General features: G+C 37.8%; 1 protein-coding gene across 2 annotated transcripts in view; it reads right to left on the reverse strand.

Annotated features, from left to right (window-relative positions):
- Positions 1–13,174, reverse strand: part of LOC132826461 (inositol polyphosphate-5-phosphatase A) — a 518,580-nt gene that overhangs the window by 66,507 nt on the left and 438,899 nt on the right. For both annotated transcript variants that reach the window (XM_060842396.1, XM_060842397.1), the window contains exons 10-11: positions 1,503–1,598; positions 1,336–1,410 (exon numbers count right to left, since the gene is read on the reverse strand). In XM_060842396.1, coding sequence (XP_060698379.1) covers positions 1,336–1,410; positions 1,503–1,598 — 171 coding nt within the window. The remainder of the gene's footprint in view (positions 1–1,335; positions 1,411–1,502; positions 1,599–13,174) is intronic.

Genomic DNA, 13,174 nt, shown 5'->3' on the forward strand with positions numbered 1-13,174 from the left:
CCCACCCCACCTCTCCTGATGAAGAGGTTATGCTCAAAACATCGACACTCCTACTCCTTGGATGCTGTCTGACCTGCTGTGCTTTTCCAGCATCACAATTTTGACTGCATTCTCTGACAGTCCACTTCACTATTTGCTATTCCACCAATTTTAGTGTCATCTGCATACTTGCTAATCAGACCATCTATACCTTCCTTCAGATCATTTATGTATATCACAAACAACAGTGGTCCCAACACGGATCACTGTGGAACACCACTGGTCACAGTTCTCCATTTTGAGAAACTCCCTTCCACTACTACTCTCTGGCTCCTGCTATCCAGCCAGTTCTCTATTCATCTAGCTATCACACTCTGGACCCCATGCGACTTCACTTTCTCCATCAGCTTACCATGGGGAGCCTTATCAAACACCTTATCAAAGTCCATGTATATGACATCTACAGCCCTTCCCTCATCAATCAACCTTGTCAACTCGTCAAAGAATTCTACTAAATTGGTAAAGCATGATCTTCCCTGCACAAAACCATGTTGTCAATCACTGATAAGCCCATTTCCTTCCAAATGTAAATAGATCCTATCCATCAGCATCTTCTCCAGCAATTTCCTTACCACTGACGTCAGGCTCACCGATTTATAATTACCTGGATTATCCCTGCTACTCTTCTTAAACAAGAGGACAAAATTAGCAATTATCCAGTCCTCCAGGACCTCATCTGTGTTCAAAGATGCTGCAAAGATATCTGTTAAGATCCCAGCTATTCCATCTCTCACTTCCCTCAGTAACCTCGTTATGGATTTGCCCTTTCCATGCCACTGAAATGAGGTTTTCAACTTTTCGATGAAAGGGGGTATTTGCAGCGAGAACAACTTTCAAAGAAAATGTGAAGGGAAGTAGATAGACACAGGAATATTTATTTTAGTTTTCCACACAGATGGGAGAGAGAGGGATGAATTATTTCTCTTCACAGGCTAGATATTTTCTGCTATTTTGTCTACACCAAAGGAAGTGGCCTCCTGCCAGACAACCAATGAATGACTGTTGCTATCCTGATCCCTCCTAAGCCCACAACAACTAATCCTATTACAAAATCAAATCAAGACTGTATCTGGGCAAAATTGTCATGACCACACACCATTGTTTGTGATGCTCCTTCACTACTTGAATAAGGCAACATTATGGATACAACTCACAATGTCTTTCAATAACTTGGTTTGCGAACTGCAAGTATTATTTTACATAGTTCCCTTGGTTTAAACCAGCAGGTTCTCCCTATTTTAGTCCACAATCCAAAAATACAGTAGTCTTTACAACATTGAAAGTGGTAATACTCACCTCAACTCCATTGTTTTGCCGAAATACATCTTGGTTAAAGTAGTCAAAAAGCTTCTTTTCTAGTTGGAGCACCACCTTTAATAAAGTCAAAAAACAGTGAAATTCAATTTACACATCACACAGAACAAGGGATTATAACAAATGTTTTCACTGCAATCAAAGCATACCTTCCGATCGTTCTTTGATTCACGGAAAATTAACTTATTTATTTGATTGGTGTCTGCTGCTCGGATAGTTTGCATTGTTGCTGATGCACAGAGTGTCTAGAAAACAGTAAAACAAGACTTGGTAAAGGAAGTGCAACAATAATGTTAAGTCAGTTTGAGCTTCCTGATACTTTTCAAGATTTAGTATGGAGTGAACAAAAGCAATGTTATGAAACATCATTGGCCTCACAGACTTTATTTTACTGCATGATAATTGATTTTTTAAAAGCAAATTGTAGAAGTCATAGATTCATTTGGAATTATAAAGTTTAAATACAGTGGGAACAATGCATATATTTATTCAGCTGGAAAGATTTCAGTTTAAATCATCTAACAATTCAAAAAGGTTTAAGAATACGCTCACATCAGTTTTGTGAACCAGAACATTAAATTACTTCACATGCTTTTGGATTTTCTGTGTGGTTTGTGTAAGGGAACAAGTAGTCGTGGTTATATACATGATCCTACACTAGTCATATGTGTCCCCAACTGGGGTTGTGAGACCCAAGAGTGTGCAACTAATAGAACTTGAGTTGTAATCACTCCACAGTGAGCTTACCCATCTGCGAATTACACATTTTGGGGCAGTTTGTTTTTGAAAGAAGTGACAAGAAGGTAAGCATCAGCTGGAGAAATAGAGCTGTGAGGGATGATCAGTATATTGAGGAACTGGAGGAGAACTGTCCCACTCCTTCTGTGAAAACAATTTAAAAAGAAACTTACATTTTGCTATCAGCTGCTTCGGAATCCTTCTTGCTAGTGTACTGAAAACAGGAGCTTGTGCTCAACATAAGAGGGGCCTAGTACCTGTTTTAAGCATAGGCCAAGAATGCCTGAAAGGCATTTTCCACTCGTATGGATCTCATCTTTGACGAGTGTTCTGGTCTATCCACTTGAACCTGAAAAACTAAATCGCCCAGCCAACAGCACTCCCATCCCCTGCTCCCCAAAAGCCTTGGGTCTGCACTGGCTATCTTGTATGGAGTGGATGGAAACTTCAATATCTGCAACAAGCTTACCAGATATTCCACCCTACTGGTACCTAGGCCTTGTTACACACATGGCAGAGTAATTGTGGAGGCCAAATAACTGCAGTGTCACAAACTGTGGATCCATGGAGAAAACACACATATATAGATACACACAAAAAAAAACAAAGTGTAATGAATGTCCATACCCACAAAGGTTTACTGCCAATAAATGAATTCATTTTGTGACTACTTTGTAATATGTTATTTCATGTGCTGTGCACTGAAATCCTATAGAAGAACTGTACACAATAGATTAAACTCCAGCCATATCCATACTGCTATGCTCAAAGGAAGTGCTTTCAAAACTTTTTTTTTAAACAGCAAGAAACTTCAATACCACTTAAACAAAGTGTGAAAATCTTGCCATTCAAGGACAAAGCTTTTATGGGGAGGAGTTTGAAAGGTTCTTGCAGTCCCAAGGGACTTAAAGTCTTCTTGTTATTGGTAGACTTCTCTATTTCTACCATTGCCAGTCTTTGTGAAATTGTTAGATGAATGGAACTATTTAATTTCTAGTTTGGTGAAACAATAATGACAGAAAACTTGGACTGTAAGGATAATTACTGGCTTAAATAAGTGATGGTACATTCATACAGTCCCAGGCAATTCCTGTCATTTCTTAGTAATTTTTAAAAAATAAGTCATGCTCAGCATTTTAAGCATAAAAACAAAACTTTCACCTTTTCAGAACAGTTTCATGTTTGAATAATTGTCATGTCATACTTTTAGATCCAAAAGTAAGTAAATGATAGGTAAATAAGGGGTGGTTTAATTGAAATTTTCATTTACAATGAAGGAATAGGAATCAGTTATTCCTAAGGCTATGGTACACCATAGAATGCAGTAATATCAAAATACAATAAATTCTAATGGCTACCAACACGGTCTCGATCATGGCCAAACATAAGATGAACACTGAACAATTTCCTACCACTAAATTGCTGCTGGGCAACTTGTTCATTGCACTGTCAAGTTGATAAAACACTAAAATATGAACAAAAATCAAATACAGCCAGTGCGTGATGAAGCCATTAAAATACATCAATATCCAATCAATGCTGCACAATATTCTTCAAAATTATAGTATGCAAAAATGATCCTGGCCACACACCACTGCACACTCAAACCAAATTATTCCTCACTGCCCTTTTTTTCCCCTTTTGGTCAGGGAACAGTTTACCATCTGTGTTTGACTGACATAATCCACAGAAGAGCTGGTTCCCATACTGAACACAACTGACTCAGAGTTTTAAATTCAAAGCACAGATTAGTTAATCACATCAAACTAAAGAGCCCTTTAGACTCGTATGTCACAAATCAGCCTGGTCGCCTTTAAATACTGCACCACATCAGAACAAGTACCAGAACAAACCAAAGCAGAAACCTCTAGTTTTCTAAAGCCCTAACAAATCGGTCCATCTTTCAGTCATTTAAACCTTCCAATCAAGGGTCAATATGGTCCAAGCATCCAAATGCTAATGCACTTAAGTGCGCTTAAGCTGCTTTCCTAAGTGAATGGGTAAAAAGGACTGCAAAGGACAAGGCAGAGTTACTGTCACTGTCAAAAGTCATTGTACCAACCTCCAAGCAGGCACAATTCAACAAAGTCATGTTTTTAAAGCATCTCCTGAGAATCTGGACTGCCTCAGTATCAAACCGATTTAATGCTTCTCCGATTAGCAAAAATCTGCTACACTACTGATCAAAATAAATAATCCATTCCTCTTACGCGTTCTGAACTAACTAGATTCAAAAATAATCTCAGAGTAGCTTCATTGCCACTTACAGCCTGTTTTCCTCCAAATCTACCTTTAAAATACTGGATTATACATCAAAAATCAAACAGACAAAAAGATTTTAGTGTTTGTTCCTCTCTATCAAAGGTTTCACAAAGTGTTATGATTAATACAAAAAAAAATTGTGGTTGATAATTGCGTAGGATGTTTGGATCCTCATTGTTTTCTGGAGTAATTTCTGAAGAGAAAAAAATAAGTATCTACTGGTATAAACACAAACATCGTAATCATATTGGTAATAGATTTCCTTTTCTAAGAGACATACTTATGTAGGTCATTTATATTTTTAAATGTTTAAACCAGTGTATTAATAACACATTGAAATAAAGACTCCACAAGCAACATTTCTGAAGACAAAGCAAGTTTTGAAAATAAACTGCATTTTAGGCTGAGTTATAAAGTAATTGTTATAGGACAGGTGAAATGAGAATTCTTCCAGCAAATATATATTTCACTATCATTAAAGTATATAAAGAGCCTTAAACTTTCAGGAGATCAATGACAATTCCAGCTTACTCAGAAAAATAACGAACAGTTCACAGAGCGATGCTAAAGACTTAATTTATTTCTAGAATAATATGTTGAATCAAGGAATCAAGAATATTCAAGGAGGCATTGAAATGCAGAGAGGTTGAAGAATGACCACTTGAAAACTTAAAAACCCACATGAGATCAAAAGAAAATGGCCAGCTGCATAGAAAAATAGATCACACATTGCAGCACCACTCTGCAAACTCACTGCAGCCCAGGCTGGATGTCAAATAAAAAAAATGTTTCAGTGAAGATAAACTTAAACAAGAAATCAGATTATCAGTTTGCTAATAGTTGACATTATAAAGGCACACTAATTGAATGAATGAATGAGTTTGTATAGATGAGACATCAAGATAGTGTATTTTTGAGTTGCACATCTGGAATATATCTTTAAAACTACTCTTTGCCTGTTAATATGCTATTCTTTTCCAATATTTAAAAAGTGCTATTAAATTCATTTGTCAATTCAGTATGACTGAGGACCACAAATCTCCAATGGACTTCTTGTGTTAAGCTCTGACAGCAGTATTCTGTTTCTCCACAGGAAGACATTTGTGTATTCTTCTGCTCAATGTGATTTCCACTTTTTAACTCATCTGCCATCCAATTCCCCGCTCAGAAGGACAAATTGCTCACTGTGATTCCTTTCAGCATGAGCACAGCCAGTAGAAAATTGTGACTGAGCAGAAACACAAGAAACAGCAGCATAAAAATTCATCACTTTGGCCTGTTGACCTCTCACCACTAGGTTGACACACCCTGTCTCGGTGAGTAGCATCAAGGGAGAAATGTGCAGCCTGGGTGAGTAGAATTACTAACAAAAAAACTTAGAAACAGGAAAAGCCCACCAGATGCTTCATTGTTTTGTATTCTTTTCTAAAGAACTGGTCCAGCAAAAGGGTTTACCACATGGCATATTGGATGGAATGAGTACAGTCATTGTTTCATGGCAGTACTGTCACTTACTGACTGCAGTACAAAGAGGTGTAATGCAAGATTAAATCCAGACTTTTAGCTAGCAGATTAAAACCAATCATGACAGATGTCCATGAGACTGTTTAACATACAAAATGCATGACACGTCCATGAAGTGAAGGATAAAGCTCTCCATTTCTTCAGCAGAGCAGTCTTTCCAATTCGGCCACCAAAAGAAATTCTAATGATGCCTATAACACTTCCTTTCTAGTTTTCAGCAATGCATGAATTTCGTCAGTATGGTATATTTAGTAATGCCCTACAATGTTTGTCAAACCGCGTCACCTCATTTTGGGGTGACATTGCTTCTGCTAATACAGAATTTTTTTTTAAATTGCTCTTGTGGATATCGAAAAGTAGAATAAAGAAATCCAAAAGCTGTTTCTTTTCACCAAACAAAACTTAGGTGAAAAGAGCAGTAACATCAACTAAATTCCACATACTCAAAATTATCATCTCGGTAATTTATTTTAAAGGGATTAAATTTGGGTAATAACTGCAAAAAAAAAATTTGCAAAGAAAATTGAATGTGGTGAACCACACAAATTTGATCAAGTGCTAGGGTTCTTTTATGTTGTAACACTTGTAGCCAAGAAATACTGCAAAAGAAATGCTGTTCTGACAGTTCTTATTTTTAAGTGAGAGTTTGACAGTTTAAGTTTGCGTGTGTGTCTCTAGAAATGAATTTAAAAGTAGGATTGTTCAATCTAAATTCAAGCTGCTCTAAGCAACCATCCAGTGGGTGGGCTTCTGATACATTTTACCAATTTTTCATGCCCATCCCTCTAAATGTGACCCTGCTCCTCAGCTTTTATGCCTCTGACAACTTGGCTGAGGAAAACATGCGGCCTCTCTGATAGCATGAAATTGGGAACAAAGGCGTGGGATAAGAAGAGAGCTCGAAGGATGGATACAGCCAGAGCCCACCCGATTTCATCTGGAAACAGATGTTAGTTAAACCAATGCACCAGCAAACTGAAAGTAGAACATTCTGTGATTCTGGAAGGAATAGCATTCCAGTACTTAGTTTTAAAAGGCAAGACAAACAAAAAAAAGAGATCTGTCAGAGATAAATGTGTAAAGGATAAGCAAACCAAACTGGGATCATGTATTTCCACAGATCTGCGGTTATTGTCAGAAGAATCAATTAGCACAACATAAGACTTTTGAATAACCATTATTCTTTAAGAAGGATCAATTAGCACAGCAATAAGCTGCAGTTGACCAGAAATAGATTGACACCAAACTATAATTAATACCTGTTTGCTGGACAATGATTGAACGGTTTGATGTCTTGATTAATTTTAATCCTTTCACTTTTGGATAAAAACATAATGACTGCACAAACATTGGGAATATGTGGCCCAGTATCAGTTTTGAGGGCTTTTGGCAAAAAAAACCTTGACCTTTGAAAAGAAAGGAAAACAAATTATAAAACATGAACCAAGGAATCAGTGCCTCAGAAGCAAAAAGGTAACAGGCTGCCAGAGTGCTCTTGCTAACCTGCACAATGGACCTGCAACACTTGTCTCTTGTGATATTTGAAGGATTTTATCACATGATCTACTCACGATAATAGGACTGCATAGACTTAGTAATACAGTGCTAAAGTGCCAGGGCGTGTGGTTACATTTCAGTTCAATGACTAATAGGATTTATTTTAAAAAAAACAAAAACTGACTTTTTATAATTGGTACTTGTGACCCAGCAGAGAGGAAAGTGATGTTTGCAGTGTTCTATTCTAACCAGCATTGACATGCATGATACCATGCTTTATACTTAAAATATCTTTCCTGTCTTTTTTTATATTGATGAACATTCAAAATAGAGCTGGCTCAGTGACTCCTTTCACAATGTCTTAATTAATTTTGAGAATATGACAGGCTGATTAAGATAAAGCTTGAGAGAAATGAGTCTCATCTCCGAAAAGCCTGGCAACAAGGCACAGCTGGTGACAGTGCAAGAGTCACAGCCAGTCCCTGGCAAGCAAAAGCTTGGAGCTTCCAAACCCCCATCAATCATCATCAGTGTTGACTGTGTGATGAATGGCAGGTGTGGCAGCATCTAGCGCCAGGCTCCCCGATCAGTGACGAGCGCTACTGGTACCACTATCTCTCTATGTCAAACCATGCCAGCTGAAACCCACAGCTGCCAGTTGCTGCTATTCAGACACATGCTCACACTGACAGCAGCAGCTACTTTTAAACATGTTATTATTAATTACATTAATGACGCTATGGCCTATTAAAAATGCAAGATAACTACATTCATTCCGCGTATGTTTTAATTATGCTCAGTGCTTTGGCAAATTAGATCAAAGCCCCGGCTTTTCTGTTCCACTCAGTTGCCCTGTTTGTATTAATTTACATCTCAAATAGGCGGTGCTGTTAATTCCAGCTGGGAATAACCTCTCTTTTATTCTTTAACAGTGTCATCTTTCCAGATAATGAAGCCTTGTAGGACCCTGGAGCTGATACAGTTTAATCCCCTCTGTTTGTGCAAATTAAAATCTGGTTTATGACCACATGCATCCAGATTCTCTGAGGGCTGGAAGCTCCCACCGCCAGTTGTGAAACAATACAGTCAGCTGCATTGATAATACAGCCCCTGCCCTCCCGTTGAATGATGGAAGGGAAAACAATTGCATCATTTAATTTACTATTTCAGTGATTATATGCCTCATTGGCTTCTCGTTGTTTTGATGATGGATTTAATTAACCTCCAATGAATCTTTCCAGTAGCAAGGTTAGTGGCAGGGAGGAATAGCAAGTGTCAAAAATTCCAGCAAAATGAATGGAAATAAGTGATATGCTGCTGGAAAAGCTGTTGGAATTTAATCTACTGAATTGATCACGTATTAATCATAACATCTAAAAGGTAACAGCCTCCTTAATATTCTGATAGAACTTGAACTCAGTCCAAGCTTTTCTTGAGATGCTTAAAAACATGTTAAATTTAGTCTCCAGCTATAATTCCCTCTGTAGAACATTGCTTTTCTTTCTTCCCATTATTTGATGATAAAAAGTTTTAACAAAGACTTGAAAATGTGATTACTGCAATTTCAAGCCAGTCATTTTGGATGTAGCATTTGTTTAAATTTCAGTCAAGATCACTGACTGGAATTTCCTTTCTAACCCCAAAAGAAAAACAATATGCATTTGGATACCAACTTTTTAGGAGGGCCAAGAGCATCAGATCAATAAAGTAGTTTGGAAGGACACTCTCTGTTGCAGTTTAGGAAACACGGCAACCAATTTATGTATCTCACACAAACAGGAAAGAGATAAAGAGAGTCATAGAGTCATAAAGACATACAGCACAGAAACAGAGCCTTCGGGTCCAAGTTGTCCATGCTGACCAGATAGCATAACCTAATTTAGTCCTATTTGTGAGCACTTGGCCCACAACCCTCTAAACCCTTCCTATTCATATACCCATCCAGATGCCTTTTCACTTATCTGTTCCAGTCCTGTGAGCTCTCTCACAAAGGTTCCTCCAAGGTCAGTTGTGAAGTTTGCTGTTTGTTAATTTTTTTCCTAGATGCACTCCAATGTCCAGAAATATGAACTCAAACAGCAAAGGCACTAACTGTGCAGATTCTCGCTCCCTCGCTGACCATGCCTTTTGTCTGTCTTTCTCCCTTTGACATTTTTCCTCAAAGTTCCAAAACAATGTAACAGTATATAAAACAGTAATTGCTGCTCCTGGAATTCGAGGAAATCACCTCCAACACCTAAAATATCTCAACAAAGATCAATTAAACAAAAAACAAGAACTGTGAATGCTGGAAAACTAAAACGAAAACAGATATTGCTGGAGAAACTCAGCAGGTCTGGCAGCATCTGTGAGAGAGAAAGCAGGTTTAATGTTTCCAGTCCCGAGACCATTTTTCAGAACTGGAAACGCTGTTGGGATTCATTGTCCTGAAATGATTACGTATTAATCATAACATTTAAAAGGTAGCGGTCATTGGACTTGAAATGTTAACCCCGATTTCTCTCTGTAGATGCTGCCAGACCTGTTGAGTTTCTTCAGCAATTTCTGCTTTTATCATAAGTGATCAATTAAGCGATTTTAATGATGCTAATCGACAGACATTGGTTAAGAAAAACACTGGAGGAAATCATCCATTCATCTTGGAAATGTGCCATAAAGTCTTTCTCATCCATTGAAGAGAGCCGATACAGTTTCAGAGTAAAATCAAATTTGTGAAATGATGTTTATCCATGAGAATCTGAAGTTTAACAGTTTGTCTTCAAAGCACATGGATGATGCACATAAGATGTGTATATTTCTTAACTTAAAAAATATGATGTGCTCTTACAGATCTCAAAGTAGAAAGGAGGGAACATGCTGACTGCAGAAATTAGGTCATTGTAAGAATGTGTTCAACAGTTGGCTGGGTGCTGTGTGAATTACTTTTGTATCATGTTTCATTGCCATTTAAAATAACAACTTGAAAGTTTGGGCATTTTTTCTTTTTTGTTTAACAAAGAATCCTGTTCTTGAAAAGATGTTATCCGTACAATGTCTTAACAGAATATGACTATGATTGGCTTGGTCAGTCACGAGGCCTTTTTAAGCTTTTATAAGGTTGCTATTTCGGCGGGAAGCAGACCACCTCTGGAGAGCACAGTGACACCATTAGTATCCACGTGGCTGTGTCTTTTGTACACTTTCAAAGGAGAACAGTGAATAAAGGTCAATTGAAGTCAATTCTTTCTGTCTGAGCCAATTAATTATTCTGCTAATGTGAGAGTGGCTGCAGTGCTCAGTTACTGCTCTCCCCCACAGAGTAAACCTGCGACTGTAAACATCGAGTTTTCTGGTACAACCCACAGGAAATCAGAATGATAACTGGAAGTAATATTTTTCAAGTGACTGCAGCTTTCTCCCATTGAAATCATACGAGGCAGTGTAGTGCAATGCCGATGATGCAAAATGCCAATTAACTCTGAGTGCTATTTTTGGAGGAATGAAAGATATTAATAGATTAGTGGTCAGCTCAGTTGCAGTCTGAAATCATTATTTGCACTTTTTCTTGATTCATTGAAATGTTTGGTAATGTTTGGGGAAGTGTAGTTATTTTTAGATTCCTTACTGACAGAAACCCTGAACTGTTATTGCTTGACAATGTCACTTGGAACACCCAATCAACAGGGAACACACTCTACAATGTCACCTGACACAAAGTCTTGACATCAATGTCCCTTTCCCCTCCCAGCAGATGTTATCTTTCACTTTCAATCTCACAGATGCATTTTTCCACGTGTGTAGTTTCCAAATCTGAGCAGAGTGTGTGAAAATCCTGGTTGCCTTGATGACATACATACTGGAAGTATTCCTTTTACAAACCAGGCTTCACTTTTAAAATTCCCTCTACGAACTGTATACAGAGCCCATGTTCAATTATAGTGAGGAAAAGAATTACAAGTTACCTTTAGCAGAGCAACTATTATTGATTTGTAACAAGTAAAATAATCAGCATATAGAGTCGATGGTCAGTTAATCAGTTAATATAAACAGAGACTGGTAACAACAATGGCAGGGCCTGGTTACAATGTTAATTCTGATATTAACTCATGACAGAATAATTGATTAAGGCAATCAGATCTTTTCCTAAACTAGCCAGCAACAGGCAACTACATTGACCAAGGTCCTGGGAGAATGGGCTGTAAATGGTGCCAAAAACTGTGGGCTGGGGTGGGAGGTCTAGTTGCCTGAGTAATTGTCATCAAAAGGAATTCTCGCCATTAAGCAGCCTACATTCAGAGCTGAATAACTAGCTTTGAATGATTCTGATTTTATAAAAAGTTAGTTTTACTGACAGTTGTTGCCTATCAGTTTACTGTTGTCATAGGATGTAGATAAATAGGTGATTGAGTGTCAATTGCATGTGAACATATGAAACAGCAGCAGGCACAGACCGTTTGGCCTCTCCAAACAGCTCTGGAATTCATTCGTTAAGATCATGGTTGATTTGCTTGTGTTTTGAAATCTTCATTTCCATCTACTCCCAAACCATACCCACGTGTATAATACATGAGACAGGAGAAAGTCTTCTAGATCTTGTGACGCTTATCTGCTAAATACTGGTGGGGGTTAGCTGAATGGCTGTTTTGTGCTGCAGAGGTAAGGTAAACAGCATAAGTTCAATTCCCATATTGGCTGAAGTTACCATGAAGGACACCTCGTCTCAATCTCTCCCCTCTCCTGAGGTGTGGTGACCCTCAGCTTTAACCACAATCAGTTGTCTCTCTCTAATGAGACAGCACCTCTGAGACTATGGTGACCTTTCAGTGCTGGTATTGAATCTTTCCCTAAATTTATTGTTACTGTGTATATATGGTGCAATATGCTGAACATATTAAGTTGGTTGTCACCAAAATCAGTCTTGCTGTCTGTGCTAAGCTAATGAGATATTTTTCTGTCAGATTAACAAAGTTGCACAATGCTGTTCAAGTGAAATTTGCACTTTTTCGTTTGTTCAATAGCTTTGTCCTCAGGTTGAACACAAATTAATATCCATTATATCGCTAATCACCTGTGCTGGAGATATATTGGACGATATTATCATTTTATGAGGATTTAAAGTATTTGTTTGATGAATTGATTGGTGAACCTTGAAAGCAGTACAAAAAGCACACATTGTTGAACAGAGAGGGTGGGGGGTTAATGTCAAGGCAGAGTAAGGAGGGCAAGGGGCTCAAATATAGGACAACTGTCAGGGCCTGTGAATTTTCTCCCTGGTCCTCCACTGATCCGTTGTCTTTGAATTATCAATTCATATCTGGGAGTTTCTCCATTGTACAGTGATTGTTATCACTGTATAGAATGTCATTACACATTCGATAAGATCAAAAGGCATTGAAGGAAACTTTGTTCCACCTGTAACTTTCCTGTACTTTGTTGTTGCAACATTCAAATTCTGTGTCAAGGAAGTTAAGAAGCTCAGTGGTAACCTTGTTACATTCTTATTGTTTTATTCTTGCATAACTCGACTGTTCAATAAAGCTTGCCTTAACTTATTTTATTTACTTTCCTGGCTTTTGAGGAACATGGTTTATAGAACTGAGGAGGATCTTAATGTGATACAACCACAATGTTCTCAAAGCTATAGATAGAACAACATTATGTATTTGAACATTAAAAAGAAAGAAAAACAGTTTTCTTTAGTTTACACGGTATTGTGGAAGATTGATAGATGAATATTACATTTTGTTATCATGACATGAATCGAACTACATGTCTTCATGAATAACTCTTTAGAGTGGGATGAAGCTTAAAATTCATGTAA

The sequence above is a fragment of the Hemiscyllium ocellatum genome, chromosome 22 (assembly GCF_020745735.1).
Source record: "Hemiscyllium ocellatum isolate sHemOce1 chromosome 22, sHemOce1.pat.X.cur, whole genome shotgun sequence".
In the NCBI taxonomy this organism is placed as follows: domain Eukaryota; kingdom Metazoa; phylum Chordata; class Chondrichthyes; order Orectolobiformes; family Hemiscylliidae; genus Hemiscyllium; species Hemiscyllium ocellatum.